The sequence below is a fragment of the Chlorocebus sabaeus genome, chromosome 11 (assembly GCF_047675955.1).
Source record: "Chlorocebus sabaeus isolate Y175 chromosome 11, mChlSab1.0.hap1, whole genome shotgun sequence".
Taxonomy (NCBI): domain Eukaryota; kingdom Metazoa; phylum Chordata; class Mammalia; order Primates; family Cercopithecidae; genus Chlorocebus; species Chlorocebus sabaeus.
Genome location: NC_132914.1, coordinates 16,271,590 through 16,298,522, shown reverse-complemented (window position 1 = coordinate 16,298,522; position 26,933 = coordinate 16,271,590). Strand labels below are relative to the sequence as shown.

The following is a 26,933-nucleotide window of genomic DNA, read 5'->3' as shown; positions in this document are numbered from 1 at the left end:
TAGGTTATTAAACATATACATTTTCTTTCTTTGCTCTGGACCAGAATATTTCTTAGGATAAAAAATAAATATACACCAAAATGTAACTGAATTATTTTTTCACTGTATTTGATTCTTCAGGAGACTTACCAGTTCTGTGCTGTTTGGGTTCATGACTGACACCACTGTACTCAACAAGGGTACTTTTATTAAAAGTTGCCTCAGATACCAGCTGAAAGGTGATATTACTATAACACATTCCTGGCAGCCAGTGATTAAATACTGTTTTTCCCTTAAAGAAATCTGCGAAGAGAAAATCAATTACGTGAAAAATATGGTCTTCTAAATGTCACACACTTCTGGAAAGTTTGAAACAATTATGGTTAAACATTCACAAAATAATATTTCCTTCAACTACTGTTATGGTCAACAAGAAAGAGTTAGTAGAAGGCTAGAGACGAAATGTTGAATGTTTAGACTCAATCCTGAAGGGCTTTTTCTGACAAAATTCCTAAGGAAATCGAACACAATTGGAGGTAACTTTTTATGATAGGAACTTTTGGCGTATGTATTAATTGAAGGAGATAATATAAAGAAATTGTAGACATTAAGTTTACACTGGCCATTTACTTTAAAATAAAAATCCAAGGTATTTTGCCATCTTATGACCTGAAAAAAAGCAATTTTACAAGAAAAGTTTTCATTTAGAAAAACTAGCCTAATTTAAAACTGGTTTATTTGCCAGTTTGAAGACAGAACCTGCCCAAAAAAAGAAATAATAAAAGTTTGGACTCCACTTAGAAAACTTTAAAGAGAATAACAATAAACTAAAAATCCAATCCAACTCAAAAGAAATGAGAGAAAAAACTAAAAATACCACTTATTGAATTGAAATCTAAAAATAATTTGAAGAAGTAATAAGAAGTAATTGACTTAAGAATGGGATTATATTAATTATTTTAAAATTTATGATTAACAAAAGTTTCAGTAATTGCTTTTTAAGCATTCATAAATATATTTGCATATGATCTATAAACAACTTTCCATTTATTAATTTGCAGATTATCTGTTTTCATTGTAAATAAACAACATAATAATTTGTGGAATTTATGTTTTTCTGATTTTTTCAAAGTTTAAAAAAACTAAATTCACTGCGTATATTTCATTCATTCATTCATTCATTTTGAGATGGAGCCTTGCTCTGTCTCCCAGGCTGGAGTGCAGTGGTGTGATCTCGGCTCACGGCAACCTCTGCCTCCCGGGTTCAAGCGATTCTTCTGTCTCAGCCTCCTGAGTATCTGGGATTACAGGTGCCCACCACAACGCCCGGCTAGTTTTTTTGGTATGTTTTAGTAGAGACAGTGTTTCACCATGTTGGCCAGGCTAGTCTCGAACTCCCGAACTCAAGTGATCTGCCCACCTCGGCCTCCCAAAGTGCTGGAATTACAGACGTGAGCCCCACTCCCAGCCCCACTGCTTATATTTTAAATAGTGTCTCAGAAAAAATAAATCCATGGGAGAAATGAGTGTGTAAAAGCAGCAAGTCAAGGTGACATTTTTCTGGATGTCATGCTCTGTGTGCTTCAATACTCTTTCTCTTCCCACCAATACATGTTTCCAGCTACAGTTAGCCAACTCTGGTAGCATTACCTACCTCCCACCCCCACCCAATGTGTCCTGAAAGTATTCAAGTTCCTTCACTAGGATTCACTCCCAAATGAAACTGAATGCCCTCTCTTCCCTCTCCCTCCAGCCCCTTCTACCCAGAGAAGTTGATTTTGTTCCTTTGACTAATTTAAAGTATTACTTCTCCTGGGCTCTTTTCTCTCCCTTCCCCACAAGGTTCCCATCAAGCGAATAAAAAAGCAAAACTAATTTTTGTATGTTAATGTATTCATTTAGCTGGTCATACAGCATCGCATTTGAGGATGCTGGATCATCTCCAAGTGAAACTTTGCAAAAGGCACCACTCCGGCTTACCAGTCCCGGAAATGCCCATCTATCATACCTAGAAGGAAATGGTTACTTGTGCTTCTAAACTTAAGTCTGAATTTATTTCCTGCACCAGGCATGCTGCCTTAGGGAAGAGTAACATGTAAGTGATAATAATTTGAGTGTTTCTCATGCTGTACACATGACACATAACTCTCAAGAAATGAACCAGATATTCTAGGTTTCCTCATAGCATGATTTTCATAAGTCAATAATTATTTTTAATGGCTCATTTATAGGTCAAATAGTGAATTATAAAACCTCATCGCAGTAAGAGAGAACATCATTTGGGAAAAGCTGCGTAAAAAGTGAGGGTCATCATTGATTCAGGCTTCCTTTTGCTGCTTACCTTTATATAGCATTGTCCGGAAGTCTTTACCTTCCCAGTAGCTAATGTTCACTCTTGTGAAAACGTTATATTTTTCTGGATAATGAATTTCAAACAGGACTCCTGTTTCAGGAGAAGGTTTATAGTCATATATGGAAACACTGGTTACAGGTAGAGGTTCTGCAGAAGTGAAGTAAATGGAGAAAGGGAAAAGAAAGAGGAGAGAGAAAGACCGATATCAATACTTGAATGAACCAAGGATTACACCTTCCAGAAATTCACACATATTTTCACTGTCTGTGGGCACTATACTCCTCAGTACCCATGAATTGAATGTTCTTAGCAGTAATTAATACAGTACATTTTATATAGTGCTTTCTGCTTTTTGAAGAACTTTTGCATTTATTTTTCCTTTTGCAACAGTCCTGATATCTAGGAGGAGCAAATATTAATATATCCTTCCCACTGATAAATATAATGATGGCTCACAGACTAAATTACTTGTCCAAGGTAATTTAACAAGTACATGACAGTCTGTATCTTCAGATTCCCAGTTTATTTTTCTTTTTCTCATGCGAAAGAAATTTGATATTAGTAACAGACCAGTAACAGAAAATAAATTTTGGCTCAGACCGATGATAGTTATATGATCATTTATTTCTTCATGTGAGCATAGCACTTATTTTTCCATATGAAGTATAAAATTTTAAACTGTCCAATGTTGTAAAAAATATATTTTGTGGTGTTTCTCAAACCACTTTTTCTATAGAAGTTTAAAGAAAACATTTCTATTTTGCTTGAGTAGTTCATTCACTGGAAAACTTTAAAAATACTCATTTTAAAAAATCCATTATCGATACATGTCTGCATTTCCTCCCCCTCCCACTGTCCTGCAAATTTCTTGTAAATGCATTTTGCACCTTTCTGAAGAAGCTATTAAACAGATTTTACTTGTATTAATTTTATTAATAAGATATGTTAAATAATTTTGTTTGGGGTCACCTGTAATTCCAGCATTTTGGGAGGCCAAGGCGGGCAGATCACCTGAGGGAGTTTGAGACCAGCCTGACCAAACGGAGAAACCCCGTCTCTACTAAAAATACAAAATTAGCCGAGCGTGGTGACACGCGCCTGTAATCCCAGCTACTTGGGAGGCTGAGGCAGGAGAATCAGTTGAACCTGGGAGGCAGAGGTTGCAGTGAGCAGAGATAGTGCCATTGCACTCCAGCCTGGGCAACAAGAGTGAAATCTCAAAAAAAAAAAAAAATGAAGATAAATAAAATTTAAAAGCTGTTGGAACCCCAAAAATCACTTTAAGCATGCAAAAGATATAACTGTGATCTGAGTCACATATAGTTATAACTTCTGTTCTCAAATTACAGATTAACTCACTTTATTTTTCTTATTCTGTACAATGACTAGAGGGAATTAAATAATGTCAGGGACAAAAATCTCCTGCCTTCTTAATTAATGACCCTTGTTGTAGATTAACTTCCCCCCTTTGTTGTCCCGCTTTGCTTAGGCCGGATGACAGAAAACCTATAAATCACTATCACACTCTGTGTAAAAAAAATGTTAAATGTCCCCTTCCCCAAAAGAAACACTGCTTATAACCAATGAAATTTCTGTTAACCAGGTGTCAACCTTGTATGAATACTTTTTTGTAATCCTGATAAAAACGTCTCTGTCTCTGCCTATAAGAAATGAGATCCCAGTTGCACTACTTCAGAGCACTGACTGAATGCTTTTGGAGTTGGCGTTTCCAGGTGGTCTAGCCTCACACTTTGTGCTTGAAAAAACTCTCTTTAAATGAGATGCTGACCCTTTTGACAATTTTAGATTGACAGAAAAAATTTTTTTGATTCACAATTTCCGAATTGAGAGGATTCTTGGACATCATCTATAGCCTGACCTAAAGAAATATCCTTAGTTTAAATTTACATTCAAAAAATTTCAATTTCAATAACATGAGAACTCCAAATTTGACTTAGTTCCTTCAATAAATAACTATTGAGTATCTAGTATGTCTCAATCTGTAGCGGGATATGTTTTATTTTGTTGCTCAGGATCTTAATCTATCTTTGCTACTGACTTTAAGAAACCCAGAAATAATTGAAGCTACATGGTAATGCTTTGATTTTTCCTGGAATTTTCTGAAAAACCAAGCCAACTTCTACAAAAAAGTTAGGAAGACCTTCAGACTCCAGTGTATTTTATGATCATGTCACTGTAGACTATGTGCTGTAGTCTCTGGTTAAAAGGTATGAATTTTATCTTTGTCTCATCCCTAGTCTTGCTACATGCAGGTAACATTTCAGAATGAACTCACGTACTCACTTATGTACCATGTCAACCAACCAACCAACCAGCCAACCAACCAACCAACCAATCAACCAACCCTCGAAGACTCTGTTTTGAGTTCAAAACTCCCAAAGAAGTTTTGAACTGCTTCAAGTTCTTTCTTTCGACCCAGCCTAATTTACTAACCCATGGAGTCTACCAGATCCAGCTATTGACTCTGGCCCTAAGAGAACTAAAATGAAAGGAAACAGAAAAAGCAGCCACAGATCAGTAACTCCTCCACTGTTGCAGTCCTGTTTCACATCCTCATCAGGGTTTCTTCTACTGAAAAGAGAAGTTAGAAGGGCACTTAATCTTTCATGACCTGAGGCATGAAGTCTACACATCAAAGCCACGGTCAAACTTTGAAATTCAAGACAGACAGGAGGATTAGAGAACAGATATTTTATTTTCCGATTTTTTTTTTCTGCAACAAGCTACTTAAACTTTAAGAAAATGTCTTAAAATGCCTGTTTATATGTTTGTTTTATATGTTTCCCTCAGCTTCAATGTAAATGACCCAGGTCAGCTGTAAATCCTGTTGATGTCTAAGTATTACTGAGGAGTATTCAATCCAAGAACTACTGTTTTTAGAAGAACTCAAATGTATAGTATAAAAATATTTTACTATCTCGCCAGTGACTTCTCTCATTATCTTTCTTTTTAGAAATTAAGTGGTGTGGTATAAACCAATGCTATATTTACTAACAGGCATTTCAGTGATGACAAAGTTAAATCCTAATCTAAGTCAATAGTCCTCACTTTGTCAGTCACTCCATTGTACTTCCCTTTCTTTTCTTAGGACCAGCCTGGACTGGACAGAGAAATGGAGTTGTTGGACAAGGTGAATCATTTAATATCTTTGTTCATTACTTTCTTGTCCACAGATGTTTTAATTTTTCAAATAAATAAAGTCTTAGAAAATGTAGTTGAAATTCCCCCATGTAACTTAACCAAACCCCATTCTTTTCCCACCATGACTAGAAGTAAATTATTACTCTGAATCTGGTATTTATCTTCTCATGCATGTTTTTTAAACATATATTTGTAAGCATCGAACATTGTTTCATGTTTTAAATTATTATGTAAATTATCATAACTATCCTGCAGCTTGTTTTTATTGCCTAACATTGTTTTAAGATTTATCACTCTTGATACAAGAACATCTAAAAGTTTTATTTTAGTGTCCACTTTGCAACTATACAGCCCACACAATATACTTGTTATTATTTTAGTAGAGTAATTGCTTTCAATCATTTACTCTTACAAATAATGCTGCAATAAATGTTTGCAGCATGTCTCTTTAGGTGGCAAATCCTGGATAGTAGGGTCTACACATCATCTGTATCAGATATTCTTAGAAAGTTTTCTAACTAGATTAGGGCAATTTACATATCTATTAGCAGTGTATGGTAGTTCGTCTTTCTCCATATTATTTTCCAACATTTGCTGATACCAGTCTTTTTAATTTTTGCCACTCTGAGGTGTGTGAAATTTTATCTCTTTGTTTTAATTTCCTGCTCATGGAGATTAATTATTTTTTCTTATGTTTTTTGGTCAATCAGCTTTCCTTTTCTTAGAATTGTTAAATTCTTTTGCCTGTTTTGGGGTTCTTTTTCCATCTGCTCCTGCTAATTTGTAACACAATCTTTGTCATATACCATATTCCCATTGTCATTTTTAAAAATTGTGTCCTGGACTTTCCTTCTGGATTCACCTTTTTTCTTGCTGAAATCTGTCTATTAACAGTTCTTTAACTCAGAGCTATAGGTGTTAAGTTCTCTAGGCTTTGTATATTAGAAAATCTCTATTTTATCTTTATTCTTAATGTGGTTTATTCTTGATGTATCTGGGTATAAAATTCTAGGTAGACAGGTATTTTCGTCAGTACTTTGACGATGTTGTTTTTTTGTTTTCTTTCACCAGTTATTGCAGAAGGGAAGACTTCTGTCAGTAGAATAGTCATTCCTTTGTAGATACTTTGCTTTTTTCCTCTTGTACCTTTCAAGCTTATTTATCTATTTTCATTTAGCCTTAATAATCTGATGATACATAATAGCAATAATATAGCATTATATAGTTAGGCATGGTTTTAGTTTTGAATTACTCTATTAGGTACTTAGTTGGAATGCTCTGTCAGTCTGTGAATTCATGTCATTCTTCAAGTCTTGGAAATTCTCATAATAATCTCTCCAAATATCATGCCCACCATTCCCTCTTTCTTTTTCATGAATCCTTAAGCCTTCTTAGCTAGAGCCTTTCCCACTTCCATGCCTGTGAATTGCCTCACTGTGCTGTATTATGGGGCAAATTGCATGGCATTATCCTTCAATTTACTAGCTCTTTGTAACTGTTATCAGTATAGAATTTGTCCTATCTACTGAAGCTTTTCAATTAGTAAACTTTAAATTTAATCAATCATTTGATGAATTAAATTTTAAATTAATTTAAATGATTATGTTTTCATTTATAAAAGTTTTAATTTATTCATGTTTATTCTATATGTTTTTATTTTATTTCTGCAAATTTTTTTTGAGATAGGGTCTCATCATGTTGTCCAGCCTCGATTTGAACTGCTGGAATCAAGGGATCCTCCTGCCTCAACCTCCTGAGTAGGTGGAACTGTAGGCACAGCACTGCGCTGTTTTGGTCAATTTTTTTTTTCACTAATTCCCTGGTTTCAAAGACTGGAGGCGGTTCTTACATTTATGTCCTTGAACATTATAAATTTTTGTTCAATTGCTATTTAAAATACAATCTGAACTGTTATAGTTGTTTTGATATTTATCTTTTTTAGCATAAGTTTTTCATGTGTTTTGAGACACAGGCTCTGGGCTCATTTGATGCTTTTTCATCTCCCCATTTCTCTCTTATTATGCCTTGCTTTTAAAACAATTAAGCCATTGCATCCTGTCAGCCCACCAAAGCACCCAGTCTACAACAAGACATATGACATTATTTTGCCATTCTTAATATTGTGGATGATATCGTGGTTATCACTATAGATTCATCCACTGAGTGAGACAGTAACTAGCCTTGGACCTTGGTAGTAAGATGCATATGTGTCCCCTGCATCCTCAGGTCTTTACATATGTATTTTTTTTTTTGTTTGTCAAACAGGAAGAATCTTTGCTATAAGCAGAGAGCCTGGCTCTGTGCCCTGTCTAGCATGGAGCATTTCAGTCCGTCTGACTATACCGGGGTCCAGACTCAATAGTGTCTTTGCCAGACCCAGAGCACAGAGGGCCCATTACTTCAGCCCATTTCCCCACTTTGAGTTTTTATTTTGTTTCTGGTTCTTAGAGAACTATTGTGGTTTTGGGTCTGGAAATGTGCTTCTGCTTTTCTTTTTGCTTTGTGGTAGGAGCAAAAAGTGGATGACAAGAAGAATGGACTACATTATTTTGACAAGAAATCCTAGCCTAAGTTCCCAGTTTTCTCTTTAATAAAAAATGACATTTAGTATGATTATTTTTTCCCTCATTATGTGTCTCATATAATGAAAACTCATGTTCAAATTGAGCAATATTTTATGCCCCTTAATTATCTTTGAATCATTCACGAGAGATCATGAATAGGAAAGTTTCGAAAGTTCTGGATGTGACTATCTCAGAGAAGAGACAAAGAAATAAAAGCAAATGTGGAGCACATACTGTTTAGAGAAAACAAAAGTAGCTCTGTATTACTTATTAAATGCTAACTGCTAAGAGTTGCTCCTTTCTGAGATTGCTCTGTTTAGCCAGACTAAAGAATTAAAACTAAAGAAGCAATTGAGTTCATGTTCAGTAGCCTCTGATGTGACCAACTGAAGAATATGTCTCTTCTGGCCAAGTTCTCTTGAGAGAGAGGATCTGGGATTAGACCCTCACTTCTGATGGCAGGCACAGGGAAAAGGGACCGGACTGAGGCCAAAGCTACTGTTTGGTGTTTAGATGATGATTTGAGACCTGACCTGGCACCTCAGCTACATCAAAGCATACCAGTGAGGTAGGTCTGGCAGCAGTAGCTGCCCATGGTCTAAGCTAGGTGGTGACCATCACACCCAGTACCTTAGTTCAAGTCCTCATCATTTCTTTCCTCGAGCATTTCAACAACTTTCTAAATTATTCTCCCTGCCTCCATTCTCCCCTTAATTTTCTTATTCATTTCTGCTCAAAATTTCAATGTCTGTAGGCTACTTGATATTCTCACTTTAGTCAGAATCTTTGTCCTAAACCAGTCACCTCCATGTCACTGATATTTCCCTGCCCAATCTGTCTCAATCTCCTTCACTTCTGACACCTCGAGTAACTTTCTGTTTAATGCCATTGATACATATTATATTGATTGATCCTGTACTTCATGCTTTGTTAAGGAGCTTACTTTGTACTATTTTATAATGCCCCCCACCAAGTAGGTACTCTAATTATCCCAATATTACATATTATAATGATATGACAGATCAAGTGAGCAAACTACAGTCCACAAAGCCAAATCTGTTCTGCCACCTGTTTTTGTTTGACTTTTAAGCTAAGAAAGGCTTTTACATTTTTAGATGTCGGACCTAAACCAAAGAAGAATAGTATCTCATGGCACATGAAAATTATATAAAAAAATCAAATGTTGGTGTCTCTAAATAAAGTTTAATTATAACATAGCCATGATCATTTGTTTATGTATCGTGTGTGGCTGCTGTTGTTTGCAACAGCAGAGTTGTGTAGTTGCAATATAGACTGTATGGCCATTAAAGCATAACACACTTATTATCTAAGACTTCATAGAAAAAGTTTGCTAACCCCTAGAATGAATTATAGATTTGAAAACTAAGATTTAGAGAAAGTAATCATCTGCCCAAGGCTATACATATGGTTGAACGACTACCCCAAATACTTGCTTTACTCGCTTGATAATTTTTCAATTCCAATGCAGGATTCAAGATCTCTTGGCTTGCAGCTCTGCTACAAGAGAGCTTTCCCCCATTCAAATCCTATTATGTGATTTCTCCCTCATCACTTATAGGTTAAAGTCTAAATTCCTTTGCAAGGTACTTAAAGTTCTTCAACATTTCTAGCCACCTTTCTTGTTATTTTCTGGAACAGCTAACACTTGCCATCTTAACTTCCTGCAGTTACCAAGTGTGCCATGCTATCTATGCCTCCATTATTTGCATATATGATTCCATTTGACTCTGTAACACTTTCTATTCTTTATTCTTTTGGGAAATTTTCCTTCATTTTTTAATGATTGTTTCTTCTGTGCTGCCTTCCCAGTGCTCCCTAGGAAGGCAAGGCAATCTCTTTCACATAATTCTTTCAGTGTCAGAGGCATTTGAACCATGGGAACCCCATCTTGAATAGGGACTGGGTAAAATAAAGCTGAGACCTACTGGGGTGGACCTTGGTGATAAAACAGGTTGCAGTAAAGAAGCTGGCCAAACCACACCAAAACCAAGATGGCGAGGAGAGTGACCTCTGGTTGTCCTCACTGGTTCATTGTTCGCTAATTATAATACATTAACATGCTAAGAGACACCCACCAGTGCCATGACAGTTTACAAATGCCATGGCAATGTCAGGAAGTTACTCTATATGGTCTAAAAGGGGCAGGAACCCTCAGTTCTGGGAATTATCCACCCTTTCGGGAAAACTCATGAATAATCTACCCCTTTGTTTAGCATGTAATCAAGAAATAACCATAAAAATGGGCAACCAGCAGGCCTTGGGACTGCTCTGCCTATGGAGTAGCCATTCTTTCATTCCTTTACTTTCTTAATTAACTTGCTTTTGCTTTGCACTGTGCACTCGCCCTGAATTCTTTCTTGCCGGAGATCCAAGAATCCTATCCTGGGGGTCTGGATTGGTACCCCTTTCTGGTTACAATAGCAGTTATCATATTATTTGTAATGGTTTTTATTTGTCTCTTCCACTATAGTATAACATCTTTGATTATGAGTATTTTTATCTATCTTTATTTCTTTGGTACCTAGGACATGGCACACAGAATGTACCTGATAACTAAAATAAAAACTCATGAATTATTTTTATTTAGAATAGGTCTGTATAGAATATTATATTTGTAGAGTGTCTCCTTGTGTATTCTTTAGTGTGTACAGCCAGTATCTGTAGAACTTCACTGACACGTGACACAGCTGTGTGTATGTGACATTTCCTCAATTTCCAAGCAACTGATTCCAGGTATCCTTTTTCCTGCTGAGAAACTACCCCTTCCCTCTGAAGTGCATGCAATATACTGAAGGTTCTCAATCAATTAAATATTAATGAGATGTCACAGCCTAAGGGTTAAGAAATTCTTTTGAACTGGCCAAATGACTCTGCTATGCCAAATTTATTCTTTGACATGTTTTTCAGCTTTCTCTAAGAGTGACAGACTCAGAACAACTATAGCGAAATATCAAAGGACTGCCCTGGGGCCAATTGCTTTGTCATTACTTATTTCATCAAGACAAGCATCTAACACACAATAAATGACTGCTACAAAGGTACTCTTTTATTCTCAAGAGAAATATGTCAACTCTGTGAGCAGATACTACAAATGTTTTCCAAACTTGTTTAAAAAGCTTTCAGTTAGAAAAATAAAGATGGCAAAAACACATTATTAACTGACAGATAACGTTAGTTTCAGAGCTCAAAAGTTATCTTAGTCATCATGTACTTTAATTCCCTCTTTTATGAAGGTGGAAGCTGAAACCCAAATGTCACTAAATGCCAGCTCATGCCTAATGTCACAGAAATATTTGTGCACTAATCCCCACTTCTTATATTCCCAACTTATTATTGCTCCTTAAATTTGGGATAATGTAATTAAGCCTTTAACAATGGAGTAGAAGACAATATTTGATAGGCCATCATGAATTAATTTTACTCTTTGGAGATCAATACATGTTTCCTCTTCCCCTTAACATGTAGAAAGCCCCAGGATAACATCACTTCTTCTCCACCTCAACAAGCAAAAGCCATGTAATCCATGAAATCATAACTATCCTTGAGGTTACAGGAGAGGTGAAATAGCAAGTCAATCAAGTAATATGAATTCCAAGGCGTGAACAACCCCTCTGGAGAGAGGCGACACACTATTTCACCTTTTGGCAAAGCACAGCAGGAAGAGGATACAACATTGAAGCAGGTAAGAAGAAAGCAGCTCCAATTTTCATGGATTCATAAAGGCTAAATATGGTCTAAATGGATGCATAGAATTGCTCTGTCCAATATGGTAGTTATTAGCTACATGGAGCTATTTAAATAAAATTTTAAATGAACTAAAACTAATTAAAATTAAAAATTAGTGGCTACTATGTTGGACAATATGGATATAGAACATTGCCATCATCCCGAAGTTCTGGGTCACCACTAGTCTAGACTAACTGGGAGACGCAGACACAAATAGAGTCTACTGTGTCTCTCTCGCTTTCCCCTTGGGCCTCTACCCCATGCTCATGATGACTATCGGGAGGCAGTCTCATGAATATAAGGGACTGGAGAGAGCCTCCTTCTGGGGGGTTGGGGATAGGTGTGGGAGGCGACAGGCATGCAGATGATAATTGAAACCACTAAGAGGCCAACAAGAAAACTTACTTCCCTGGACCTTTCCTGAATACAAACCTTAATGTATTGTGGAGGGGCAGAAACATCTTTCCCTTCCAGTTCTCAGGAAAAGATCCCTTCTTTTGAAGGGTGAATAGAAACAAAAGACGCCTGTTCCTGGGAGAGGAGCAGAAGCAGCTCTTTTGGGCCCAGGGTCCTACATTGATACAAAGTAGAGTATCAGTGGTTCTGCTACCACTGGAGAAGAGGCAGGAAACTCTCTGACCCACAGATTTAATGTAGAATTTCAGTGTCAGTGTAATTTGAGGGGTAAAAATGTCAAGAATGTCCCATCTAATGTCACAGGGTCTGCCTAAGCCTGAGGCTGGACCATGAGAACCAAGAACATCTTCTGTCCCCGCCAAAAAGTTAGCGATGAGAGAAAAACAAGAGCAGTCTATTGCTGGAGGAGCTCTTCTGTGGTGCCAGTGTTCAGGGCTTGCTGCATACTGAGGGTGGAACTGAAACACTGAGAAATACCCTCTACCACTCCTGGCAGCCTACCATGGGAAGAACTGGAAATCTGTGATGAACGGAAGGTGTCTAATACCTCAAACCCAGCTCAACTATTGACTAGATCGACTCACTGCTCATTCTACATAACAGCCTAGCAATATGGTAAATTCAAATTCAACCATAGAAATAATTGTATTATATTATAATAATAAATATTAATAATTACATGTATATTGTCTAAACCTACACATTTAAATTGGTAGTAACTAGCTACATATGGCTATTTAGCAATTAAAATTAGGCTAGTGCAGCTTTATTTTTATTTTAATTTAATTTCTGTTTGAAAGTTAAAAAATGGGTAAATTTGTATATTGATTATATGTTGAAATAATATTTTGAATGTAATGGATTAAGTAAACCATGTTATTAAAATTGATTTCACCTTTTTAGAAAGCATTTTAATATGTCTACCAGAAAATCTACTATTACATATGAGGTTAACATTCTGTTTTTATTGGATAGTGCTGTCCTAAGTACTCCAGTTAAAAGACAGAGATTTTTAGATTGGAAAAAATAAAAAAAACAAGACTCAACTCTGTGCTGTCTACAGGAAACCGTTTTACATGTAAAGACAGAAGTAGGCTGAAAGCAAAAGGATGGATTAAGTATGCCACACAAACACTTAAAAAAGAAAACTAAAATGACTATTTTAATATCAGACAAAGGAAAAATTAACACAAGGCATATTGTTTGGAATATAGAGGGACATTACGTATAGTCAAAAGGGTCAGTTTATCAAGAAGACACAGCAATCTTAAAAGCTTTTGCACCTAATAACAACAGAACTTCAAAATATGTAAAGCATAAACCAAAATAAGTGAAAGGAGAAATAGACAAATTTACAGTTACAGGTGGAGACTTTCAGATTCCTCTATCAGTCATTATTAGAAAAAACAAACAGAAAATCAGTAAGGATATAGAAGACTTGAACAAACAACGTGACCTGGCTGGTACTTATTGAAACTTCACCCAGAAAGTGCTCACAGAATACACAGCAAGAAAGACCATATTTGGGCCCATAAAACAAATCTCAACAATTTTCAAGTAAATGAATCATATAAAATATGTTCTCTGATCACAACAGCACTTCCTCTAGAAATCAATAAAAGAAAATGTCTGCAAAATTTCCAAATGTTTGGATATTCAACACACTTGTAAGCCCTACAGGTCAAAGAAAAACATCACAAAGGAAAATAGAATATATTTTGAATGGAACTCATCATAAATGCTAAGTGATATTCGAGAAATCTTTTAGCATCTACTTACCTATCAAATTTCTTCACGAAGGCTTAGCTAAAGGGCTGAATCATTCAGCTGCAACTGATGAGGAATGGCTGAGTGCATGCTCATAAATGTTGGATTAGCAACCGTCATTACAGTCCTAAATTTATTTTTCTTTGTGCCTCATTTTTTTTTTCTGTGGATCTCTATTACTTGCTCAACTAAATTGAACTAATATTTATGGATCATCTATTAAGCAAGCATAAGGCTTGGGCTAGGTGTTTATGAAATTATGGAGATAAGTAAGACAGTTTTTGATTTCAAGGAGTTCGTATTATAGGCATTATGTGTCTATATCTGCTGCCTAAATCTGACTTGCAATTCGTCTTTTTCTAGAGCTTGTTTAAGACAGTATTTTACCAGGTAAGTGCTCCCTTTAATTCAGCTAATAGATTTGTTCATTATGTCTATAAACTTTGAAGGTCTTGGGTCTACACCATTCCTAATTTTTAGGACTCACTACTGATCCTGGGACTCTGTCAATGGAGACATTAAATTTTTGACAGAAGTATTAAAAATATATCCTCTAGCTTGGTTCTGAGTTTTTGCTTCTTGTAGTTTCTGTTTCCTTTTATCCCAACAGACAATATCACTGTCTTTTCCCTTAATTATCACAAGAACAATCATGCGTAGATGGCATTTAACAAATTGCAGTTGTTGCAAAACTTGCACTGAAGAACATAAGCAAAAGGGACTTTGCTGAGCCATTATATTGTGCTAGTGATAAACTCGGCTGTCTTACAGATATCAGTTTTTCTTCCACATGTCAACATAGACAGTAGAGTCACGTCTTAATTTGACATTAGATATTAAAGTCAGTGAGTAAAGTGAAAAAAAATCACATGGAGTTAAAACCATTCCTAAAAATTTCCCAATGTCAGCCTTAACTCTATATGACATGGACTCATGAAGGTTAAAATGCCAGTGATTTTTTTCTTGGCATTTTTTCTTAAGAAGTAGAAGGCAAAGCTATTTTGAAGACGAGGTAGGGAATAACTGATAAATATATCTTTTTCTCTCTTTCAGCCAGTGACCTATACGTGAATTTGAGCAGGCTAAATAGGAGTATCAGTTCATTGTCCCCACACTGAATTGCTAAATATGAGAGTACGTGCTCTGGAAAAAATAGACAAGTTATGATGACATTATTAAGTAATACAGCAGAACATTACATAGTGCAATCATGAATTTGAAATTGCCATTCAGTCTCAAAATATACTCCTTCATTGAGGTTTACTTTTTTTGGTTTAAAAATATTTTTGTTATCACAAGGTAAAGAGTAAACATCTAACTCCAGCAAGAAGCTATATTGTTAATGTAGCTCATAACATTGAATCTATGTCACTTGACGTCAAGGCAAGTGATTTTGCCATTCTGGGTGGCTTCTCTCAATTTGAGCCACATGAGAAGAAACAGGGGAACAATAAGAAGAAACGGGATAATATTACACATGATGCTTACTTGTTAACACAGTGATTGATCTGGATGGCTTGGTCACCACATTTCCATTTACCACTACCAGAGTGATTATATAATAAAGGCCATGATAACTGGCCTTAAAAACAACAGGAGGAGGCAAAGTGCTGTTGAATTCCTCAAATTCGAAGAAATAATTTTTGGATTCACCAGTTATCTTCACAACATACACAGATGCTGGACTGATGATGTCTGAAGTTTCTAATGAGACAACGATGTTATTATCATCTTGGACAGTTACATGGAAAGCTGTAGCGTTCTGTTGAAAGAAAGAGAAAAAAGAGATGGAGGTTATATTCAGATAATTGGCAATAAAGTCATACTAAGATAATTTTTACATATTATTGTATATCATAAACTAATGTTAAAGTAGAGTTACATAGCTATTTTAGTTACACAAGGAAAATCAGAAAGAGATTATCCTTCTTAGGACTAATAATCTTCTCAGGGTTTTACTTTGAGGATTTTTTTCCACTGAAGCTGCTTCCAGTTTATGGACAATGTCATGTAATAAACAAACATCTTGTGGAGGATTAAATACTGAATGAGTCATTTTGACACTCAAGTTCTAGGGAAGTTCTTGGTTTCAACTGTGCTGGCAAAGTTACATGGTTTAAAGAAGTACTCTTTTTACTTCAGAGGGAGTGATGCTAGAAGAACATATCAAGGCAGTTATTTCCTCTCTTTCCTCTCACCTGCTAGTTCTGAAGATGATAAAAAAGTCAGGATTGAGAAACTGGTGTTGATCCTTGTCATTAAAGATTAACCAGCATAATCTCTTAAAGATGAAGGAAGCTATATTAGTGAGGAAGAGATCAGATGGAAGATCTGAAGGTGTCTACGGGATCAGCAGTTGATGGACTTTTTAAAAACTTTGCTCCAAGTCTCCAGATATATGTTTATGGACAATATCTGGAAAGTCATCCATGGAATTGGTTAAATATTCCTCCCTGATTCTGTCTCAGACTCCACAGGCAGAATTAATCTTTCTTTCTGGTCTCAAACAAGACTCATGTACTTTGTACCACAGGCTTGTGTTTAATTTATCTTCTAGGTGTGTAGTGTCCCGGGTGAGTAAGTTACTCATTGCAATGCGCCTCAAATTTCTCTTCTATAGTAGCAGGATGGAAAAATTGCTGAAACTCATTAAGAATCTACTGGGATCCAACCACTATGCCAGGTGCTCTGTATATAAAAATATCACATTTAATATTGAAAATAACCTCCTGATATAGGTATTGTTATTTTTAATCTCACTTTGTGGCTGAGGAAACTGAGGCTCAAAGATAAAGTCACTTGCCCATGGTCACAAGTACAAAAAATCAGCCTAATTATTGTTCCACGTGTTAATTTGTCTTCATCTCCTAATTTACTTTCCTAACACCGAGTCTGTCACATAATACATAACACATAACTGGTAAGTTTCTGTTACATCAATGAAGGAATGGCTGATTGAATCAATGATATATGGGCATTTGCCTCTAACAAATTACTCAATTTATTGATTTTGGTTTTCTTATTTTTAATTGATACATAACAATTTTACATCTTTGTGGGGTACCATGTGATATTTTGATACATATATACATTGTGTAATGAGCAAATCAGGGTAATCAGCATATCAACCACATCAAGTATTTATCATTTCTTTGTGTTGGGAACATTTAAAATCTGCTCTTTTAGCCATTTGAAAATACATGATGAAGTGTTAATATAGGCCCCCTATAGTACTATAGAGCATTATAACTTTTTCCTCCTGTGTAGGTATACTTTTGTATCCCTTAACCAGCCTTTGGCTGTCCCCCTCTCTCTCCCTTCCTTGACTCTAGTAATGACTTCTGCTAGAGCAACTTGCAAGTTTTTTTTAGCATTCACATGTGAGTAAAAACGTGGTATTTATCTTCCAGTGCTTGGGTTATTTACTTGATATAATGTCCTTTGGGTCCATCCATGTGGTTGCAAATGACAATTTCCTTTTTATTTTAAGGCTGAATGATATTCCATATATATATACATATATATACAAACATAATCTTTTCCTTATCCATTCACCCTCTGATGGACGCTTAAGCTGATTCTGTATCTTGCCTCCTGTGAAGACTGCTGCAATAGGCATGGGAGTGCAGAGAAATCATCAACATACTGATTTCCTTTCCTTTGGATAGATACCCAGTAGTGGGATTGCTGGATCATATGGTAGTTCTATTTTTAGGTTTTTGAGGAACCTCCATACTGTTTTCCATAATGGCTGAACTAATTTACATTTCCACCAACAGTTTAACTTATTGATTTTGGTTTCTCACATATTTTCAGCAACCAAATGAAGCACACAGTATACATCACTACTCTCCAAGAGGCTTTATAGACCAAAAAATGTACTGACTTTTTCTTCTTATTTTATTTTTAGAAATCCAGTGTTTACAGGCTCTAGTACTTATAAAGAATGTCTGGCATAAACAAATTTAATTCTGTCTTAACACTGAATAGACTAAATTGTGTTCCCGATAATCTCATCATATTGGACCATAAGTCCTCTAAAGTCAGGAACTGCATGTTATTTCCAGCTGCGTCTCCAGCTCTAGGATCAGTACCTGGTATATGCTAAGTGCTTTTGATGTGGGTGATCCTAGGCAGATTTCTGTAATGTGAGCTAGGCATTGAGAATGAACTTTTAAAATGTCCCTTTATTGGACTATGTCATGTAATAAACAAAATAAACATCTTGTGAAGGAGTCAATAATGAATGAAAGTCGTTTTGACACTTAGGTTCTAGGGAAGTTCTTGGTTTCAGCTATGCTGGTGAAATTACACGTTTTGAAAAAATATGCGTGAGGCTGCGGCGTCCTAGAAAAATTCTAGGAGAATGTATCAAGGCAGTTATTCCAGACACAGGGGCATGTTTGTAACATTGAGCAATGTACTTCTGGGATCAAACACAAAATATGAGCCATGCTATATTGCCAGTGGTCCAGGTGGAATTGTGAGGCTAGCCTAAAGTTCGTAAGAGCATTTCACTGTTTGGGCAAGAAGGATAAAACATAAGCAAACAGAAAAAGAACAGAAAAAGTATTTAATGTGTTGCCTATACATGGAGCTTAACAAATGCTAGCTCTTTCCCTTCTCCATTGCCCTTTTCTTTCTTTTGAATTATGCTTCTGCAAGTTCTGCTTCAGTTATGGCCATGAAAGTTCCTCTCTGACTGTTCCTCCAGCAAATAATAACCATACACTCTGGACAAATTACCAAATAAACAACTAAAGACTGAATCATGAACAAAGCAGAGATTTTTGGAGGGAAGTTGACACTTGGCAGAAGGTATTGGCACAGAATGAGTTATTTTTATATCTATCTATCTATCTCTCTCTCTATCTCTCTATCTATCTATCTATCTATCTATCTATCTATCTATCTATCTATCTATCTATCTATCTATCTGTGTTTGTCTGTGTCTGTGTGTCTGTCCATCCATCCATCCACCCACCTGTCCATCCATCCATCTTCTATCTCAGCTTATAGCCAGAGGGCAGAGGCTTCACTTAGCACAGTGTGAGATAGCTGAAACTCTGACAAAATCTCAGTCTTTCTGGCCTGAGGCAAAAGATAAGAGAATCTTGGCCACTACCACTAATGGAAAGTGAGTGGGTAATCCTGAAAAGGAGTGAGCCCAAACGAGGGGGTCCTAAAATCTGTCCAAACCTCAGGCTGATTCCTGAGCCATTCATGGGGTGGTCAGGCTGCAGGTAACCCAGCCAAAGCTAAACGAATGGTCCTAAGGTTCAAGCTACCACCCACAAAAAAGCATGTGTAGTTTTCATCCAACCAAGTGAATTTCTTGCTAAGACTAAAATATTAGTTTAATCATGAAACGTAAATATTACAGTCTTTATAACATAATACTCACAATATTCAAGAAATCGTCCAAAATTAGTCCATATACAAAGATCCAAGAAAATGTGACACATTTTCAAGAGAAAATCCAGGTTTTGGATGTAGCCAAGTACTTTAAATCAGATATTATAACTATGCTTAATAAACTAAAAGTATGCTCATAATGAATGAAAGGGTAGAAAATTTCACCAGAGAAATAGAAACAAAAAAAAGTAATTCTAGAACCGAACATAGTTCTGTGTTACTCAAAGGCCTTTTTTAAAAAAATCAAGAGAATCTTTGCAATATAGACATATTTGGTTTCATCTTCAGTCATTTAGTCCTACCCAATGTCCTGAAGAATACGGTCACACAACCGAAAGGAATTTAAAAATATTTAGGGCTCAAGTAATGTGCTGCCTCCACACCAAGACTGAGGGAAGACCCCTTGCCTCATGGGTGCCTGGTCTTCCCACACATTCAGCTACAGTGAACAGGATCGTGGTGATCGTCATACTCATCTAAAGAGGAGAACAGTGCAGGGCTAGTCTTCTGCATCAGGGTGAGACCAGTGCCAGATGTGCCCTACCTCCCTGCCTCCTGAAATCTCCCTCCCTGCTACTCAGTACTGATGGCATCACTCATCAAGACCAGTGTGTTCTGCTACTGTCTTGTTCCTCTGCTGAGGGAGAGAAATCTGCTCCTCTCTAAGCAAGAACTTGGAGAACTTCCCTTCTAGGTTCCTTTTAGGAGAGCAAATGCTCCGACTTAGAAGAAGAGATGAGATGGGCTTTGCCCCACCTTCAACCTCCTCTCCCCTCCCTTCTCTTTGAAGAAAAGATCAAGAAACCTAGTGTCTCCAGTGGAGGCGAGGGAGACTCTATGAAATACTGGGGAAGACAACACATGAAAGGAAAAAGTCATTATTAGATGGTAGCAATTGAGGCACTGGCTGCCGTCTGTCCAGCTGGCTGACTACATGGTAATGAAGGGCAGACACTCTCCCCTGCTAGGTTGAGGTGCTATCCATTCTCCCCCTCTTCCTCAGTTAACCCCAGAGCTTCCAATACCATGTTGGGGTTTAAGTGCCCCTCTAGAGGAAGGGCTTGTTCTATACTCAAATTGATTCCCAGGGGCTCTTTCTGAAGAAGCAAAAGGGGCTGGGGATGGGAGTGTCTGAAGGTTAAGGTAGCAACAGATGTCTTTTTCCCCTTCATAAATAATTTTTTAATTCTTACCCTCACCATCTCAGCCTTTACATATGGAAACCCTAGAATACAGGGATTGGGGATCTTCTGTTCCTCCTCGAAGTGGGTGAACGTGAGAGAAGGGTTTGTATTTTTAAAAATTAAATTTAATAATAGGCTACTATAACCTCCTTTTGCCTGTGGTTGTGACCTGTGCCTGTTGGCCCTTTTCTGCCAATAGGGTGAACAAAATTCTCTAACTGTTTCTTCTCCCTTCCCCATACCCAAATTAAACACACATGCACAAAGGTTCCTAATGCTTAAAAAGAAAAAATGATCTTAGATTATTACCTGTATAATGTAAATCGGGATTAACACCAATGCACATTAAGACCTGACTAAGTCAGGATCATTCACCTGTAGAATATGTTTAAAGAAACTTGACATTTTCAACTGTAGCATTTCGTCAACTAAGATTTGAAATTAATAGACTTCTATTAGTAATTCAAGCAATTGTCGGTACCCTTAATATGACTAGAAAGGTCCAAGTTGCTATCATAGATGCATGATCTCTTTTCCCTTACTATACTTTCTTTTAAAACCTATTAGCTGAGGATCACAGACATCCTAACCTCCTGCACCAAATCTAGAAGTATTGCATTGTTAATGGTTCGTGGCTCTATGAGCAGTCTGCTGTTGTACCCATACCCTCCAGCTTTGCTCTGTCAGTGTCCCAAGGGGGCGTCGAATCAATAGTGGGTGTGAACAATGAATTGAGAATGTGGGGAACAATTTTCTTGGCCATCAGAAGTATAAAAGAGCTGGGTCAGGGTTGTCCCCTGCTTGGTGGAGCAGGGCGGTGCCAGCAGTCCAGGAGCAAGCCCTGAGCAATGCGCATGGGTGAGGAACATTTGTTGATGAGTGTATAGTGTGGTGCTGGGTCACAGGTGTGCAAGAGATACCCATGTACCCAGAGGTTCCAGGCCTCAAAGGTAGATGGGATGCCCTCCCATCCCTGTGATGGTGCCATGGAGGCTACCATCAGCACAACGTGTGCTTATGATGGACAGGCCCAAAGTGCAGCGGGGGCACTTGACAGTCTAGTGAAGTCATCAGCCCCTGTTCTGGTGGGCTACTTTGCCCAAGGGTGCGCCTGTTCCTGCCACTTTGTTCCCACTCGTGCTCTGAAGCTAACTCCTGCTGCTCCTGAATGCCCCCATACCCTTGCTGCTACAGCTGACCCGATGGAGTTGGATCCTCTGTTTACTAGGCACACCAATTCTTCCTCTAGCATCATCAGCTTACTTTAGTGTGGGGAATATAATGTATTTCCTAAGGAAAGCAAAGAGCCCTCCCTCTAGCCTTCCTAAGCAAAAAAAGAGCCCTCCCTTAGCTCACAGTGAATACATTGCCAGGATCAAGTAGGGAACACAAGTAATATGTAGGTTGGCCTCAACATCTTCTGCCTCCTCATCTTCACTTCCTCTTAAGGAAAATTCATCAGCATTGAAATACTTCTAAAATTCTGGCACAACAACAACAACAACAAACAAAGTAGACCCCAAATAACTAGTGCACCTGAGGTCTCCAGCAATACTTCTTAAACTTCTCATTTTTCCCCTATCATAGTGCCCTTCTCTCTTTAAACTTCTCTCTCTGCAAATTTTATCTTTTCTTCTCTTCTATCCTTTTGCTTTCCTTAGAATCTTCTATAGACAGACTTTACAAGAGGGTATCTGGAACAGCTGGGATGTCCTCATTGGATAGAGAAGACTTGGGAAGCAGGTAAAGAAAGAGTAATCACACCCATGACAGAAGTTACTAATTGAAATACTCATTTAGTCGATACAAATTAAGAACCTACTAAGAATCACACAGTCTGCTAAGTACTGGGGATCCAAAATTCTGCCTCCAGAAGCTGCAAGTTTGGTGGTGGTCAGTGGTTTTTTACTTATGAAATGCTTAGTGAATGGGGAATCCTGATTATAAATATGCTTTCAAATTAACTGAGAGCTGATGAAAAAATCCTTTTACTTTTAACCTATTGGAAAATTTGCCAAAGTGTTTCATTTTTCATGATAATGTTTTTTATACTAAGTGTACTTTAGGATTTATTTGGAATCTCAGAATTTTTGTATCTCAAAGACCTAAAAATAATGATCCTTACTAATAAATCTTACTGTCAACAAATATAAATAGAAATCATATGGACATTGTGCTTCATATCTGAAAGTTGCATTTTTAGGAGAAAATATTTGTATTTCCTAATTATTCACTTTTCACACAGATAGTACTGTTTGGTGCATAAGAGGAAAGTCTATTAAGCAAAATGTAGACAACTCTGGCACTGAGTATCCAGTAGCATTGAAATCTGGCTTTTAATTCTTATTGATTATAGCGGGTGATTCACTAACTCAGAAAATAATAAGTTTATAAGTATCAAATATGTAATTATCAATAATTTTTTCTCTATGTTTTAGCAGCCAATAACGGAAGGTGGTTGTGATAATAAGAAGAGGAGTAAATAGACTCAATTTTGTAAAGTGTTTAAGAAATATATGTCTAATGTGTGTCATGATGCTTCCTAGGCAGTAAAATCATCCAGAGAAAGGGACTAATCTTCCAAATGCTAACGACAGCTTTGGGGATGATTGTATCAGCCATGAAAATAAGCATTGGCCCATGCACTCCCAGGTTGCCAAAAATAAATCAGAGTGGGCTAATCAGATTCAGTTGGTGCAACTAATGAGAGGAAGGCAGCAGGCCAAGTGAGATCTAGGCAGTGCGCCTAAAAGAAGTGTCATCTGTGCGCTTGCTTTCTACTCTGTCGTCTTTACCTTAGCTTTTCCTGGAATCTATGTTCAGGAGAAAATTCCGAGAGTATGCTGCAGGCACGTAATCCCTACTGAGAAGTAGAGCAGGAAGGAACAGTTAAAAGTAATAGAAATTGATCTGATAAATGTAGGCAAGTCCGATGCTGATCTACTTGGTTACTGTAAAAAAAAATGTAAAACTTTTTTGAGACGAAGTAATAGTATTGCTTGACTCTGCAGGAAAAATATTTTTGCTGAAATTTCCTTTACATAACAAATTTAATGTAGTGATTTCTCTGGTCCAGCTCTCATTGTATGCTTGAGAGAACAGCGGTGCAAATGTCATACAGCTAATTGATGTCAGGACGAGGTCTAGGATCCATATATCCTTATGCCTCTTGGTACTTATCTTTCCATAACCAGTGGGGCCAGCTAACTGAGGCAGCAAAAGGGGGCTGGGGACTTGGCTTCAGCATGAAGGGGGAACCCAGGTGCCTGTGACCTGTTCTAGAAGCAGTCTTCGGAGAGAGAAGCTACTAGAGACAGAGTGGGTAACACTGAAGAGGTGACTAACACAGGACGAGTCCCTGGGCTGTGGGACAAGGACCCAAACTGGCCAGAGATATGTACCAGTCAGAATCAAAGGAAATCGCCCACCATCATTGACAAATATAGCACTATTGTCTATTAATCCCCTCATCTGGACCAGGCTATGTGCTCATTTGTTTATATATGTTTTTTCTTTTACTCCTCACAGCAATCCTTAGAAACCAGTGTTGTTATCTCCATTTTACCCAGACAGGTTAAATAATTGGCTTAAGAGCAAGGCAACAGACTTGAGATCAGAAGGCCTGGGTTTCTATTCTGCCTCTGTAGCCTTTTACCTGTGAGAACTAGGGGAAGTCCAAGGATCTCTTAACTTCATCTTCTTAAATTATAAAATAGGGCTAATTCCTGAAACTCATGGAATTTTTGTGAGGATTAAATGTCTTCCGTAAAAATGCTAACACTATGAACTCAATAAATACTAGTTGTATTTCAAAGATTATTGTGTTATATTTTAGTTTTGAGTCACTCAATGTCTTTTTTTTTTCTTTTTGTTTTTTTGAGATGGAGTCTCACTCTGTCACCCAGGCTGGAGTGCAGTGGCACCATGTCAGCTCACTGCAACCTCTGTCTCTCGGGTTCAAGCAATTCTCCTGCCTCAGCCTCCCGAGTAGCTGGGATTACAGGTGCCCACCACCATGCCCGGCTAATTTTTGTATTTTTTAGTAGAGATGGGGTTTCACCATGTTGGCCAGGCTGGTCTCGAACTCCTGACCTCAGGTGATCTGCCCGCCTCAGCCTCTCAAAGTGCTGGGATTACAGGCGTGAGTTACTCGATGTCTTTTAAATTATAGCAGTTCTATAAACATTTGTTTAACTAACTTCCAAACACTACAGAATTCCGTAATTATGTTCACTGGATGTTTTGTTCACAGAGCATTGGAGAGCTATCCATTTGTTAATTCAAGAACACACAGGCATGAGCTAAGTGGCAACCCGGCACCAGGCATCATGCTAGGTGAGAGCAGAGGCACCTGAGTCAGATGTGCCTCCTTACACTCTAGGAGCTCACTCTGTAGTGAGAGGCAAACTCAAAAACTCAAATACACAGTTAGGATCTGAAGTGTTATTAGTTATCGAATTTGAATAACAGTCCAGATGACACCTACTCTTCTGCCTGTCTGAAATTCTATCTGAGCTTGCACCTTCTTATGGGACACTGCTTCTTTCCTACTCTCAATCTAATGAGGTCCTGACGAGGGTTGCTAATCATGCTACTGGGTCTGAGCAGGTACCTTGAAGCAGTCTAGGGGAATCATGGCACCTGGTCCCCTTCCTGTGATGCTCATGTGGATGAAACCAGGCCATCCAGAGTGGTTCCTCTGAAGTTTTATAACTAGAATTCATGGGAAGGAGCTCTTGTTCCTCTCTGGCTTTAAGTATGTATGAATGCAGAGCTGAAGTGTTTGTCATTTCTGCCCCATGAAGATAGTTGCTAGTGGTAGACTCCCTGATTTGGTCTGAGGCCCTGGTCACACTCATCCAAAGACCCAGTCACTGTGCAGTTTGGTGACACGAGTGAATAAATCCCAACATATTCTTTAATTTGTTTGATCTAGACTTCCAAGATTTGCATCCAAATATCCTGGCCAATACAAGAGAACTGTTCAGTGCCACAGACATGTAGACAAGAAGGCCCTCAATTCTGCTTCTGCAGATGGGTGTGAGGGAAGGCTTCAGGGAGCAAGTGATGTTTGAAAGATGCTCATGAGTTTGCCAGGGGAACACGGGTCAGAAAAGTCACTTGTTAAGAGGGAAGAGCATCCAGAGACCGCTAGAGTGTTTAGATCAACGGAGGATGCTCAGAATAGAGTGCTGGTGGCCCAAGACCAAGATGCGCCTTGCTAAGGAGTTTGGCCATTTTTTAGGCCAAAGGAAGTCATGAACTGTTGTAATGCAGGAAAGTGATATGATTCGATTACAGTTTAGCAAGACTTATATAATTAGGAGTATGCAGAATAACAGGCTGACTGGGCTGATGTAAGGCCAATAGACAGGAAGGAGGGTGTTGCAATAGTTCAGGCAGGTAAGATGCTGAGTCAGAACCAGTGCTGGCTGCACCAAATCAGGCTGTGTGACGTACATCCAGAGCATGGTCAGTGCTCCAGCTGGCAACCCAATAAATGATCAGGCTTAGTAAAATCTTGCTGTGCTCAGGTTACCACCTAGGAAGGAATAGGCTGCTCCATTCTTTTAAATAGTAATATTAATGATGTTCGGTGCTTACGTAGCACTTATGGCCATGATTCTCTGCAGACATTACATAATGCATCCACTAAACATCCTTCCTGTCCAGCTACCAGGATACCTTTTCCACCCAGGTATTCTTTCTTTTCAGTTCCTTCAGGAAAATCACAGTCCCAGAGCTCCACTTGCCAGGTTCCTTCTGACACTTGGCTAGAATTATTCACAGCTCTCAGAAATTGTCAGAACAGATTTTGACTGTTGTTCTCAAGGGCCAGGGACGGCCTCTCTCTAATCTTCCATTATTTATGCAGTCATTCCTCAGATATATTTTGGGCAACAAGCATGCATCAGAAACTGAGCAGAACACTGGGGATACCCTCTCCTTGGGAGTAAAGAGGAAAACAGGAGTTAGGAGACTTTGCCCTTCCTAGAATTGTGTCTGACCAATAATAATAGCAATGATGATAATAAGGATGATGATGACATAACAAAGAACATCCACTTACATCGTACTTATTGTGTGCCAGGAACTTTCCTGAAGCTCGTATGGCAGGTTCTTAAATGCTTGTTGAATTAGAATATTTACAACCGGCTGTGTAACATTAGACTTTTTAATATGTATCCTAAATGTATCTCTTCAGATACAGTATGCCAGTTCTCTACTCCTGTGGGATTTGGTGCCTGAGCCCAGTGTAGTTCAGTCTTTCCTGGTTTAATGGTCAGATGCAGGCTGGAGTGCAGTGGCCGGATCTCAGTGAGTAGATCTCGGTAAGCCTCCCAA

At 37.8% G+C, this 26,933-nt stretch overlaps 1 protein-coding gene and 1 long non-coding RNA gene across 4 annotated transcripts in view; one reads left to right on the top strand and one right to left on the bottom strand.

Annotated features, from left to right (window-relative positions):
• LOC103218689 (uncharacterized) overlaps nt 1-14,545 on the top strand; it is a 98,404-nt gene extending 83,859 nt beyond the window's left edge. For both annotated transcript variants that reach the window (XR_012094458.1, XR_012094457.1), the window contains exons 6-9: nt 5,442-5,483; nt 10,987-11,117; nt 11,545-11,761; nt 12,526-14,545. This is a non-coding gene — a long non-coding RNA (uncharacterized lncRNA). The remainder of the gene's footprint in view (nt 1-5,441; nt 5,484-10,986; nt 11,118-11,544; nt 11,762-12,525) is intronic.
• Nucleotides 1-26,933, bottom strand: part of PTPRO (protein tyrosine phosphatase receptor type O) — a 271,904-nt gene that overhangs the window by 101,040 nt on the left and 143,931 nt on the right. For both annotated transcript variants that reach the window (XM_007967763.3, XM_007967764.3), the window contains exons 2-4: nt 15,478-15,751; nt 2,321-2,479; nt 130-282 (exon numbers count right to left, since the gene is read on the bottom strand). In XM_007967763.3, the coding sequence (XP_007965954.1) occupies nt 130-282; nt 2,321-2,479; nt 15,478-15,751 (586 nt within the window). The remainder of the gene's footprint in view (nt 1-129; nt 283-2,320; nt 2,480-15,477; nt 15,752-26,933) is intronic.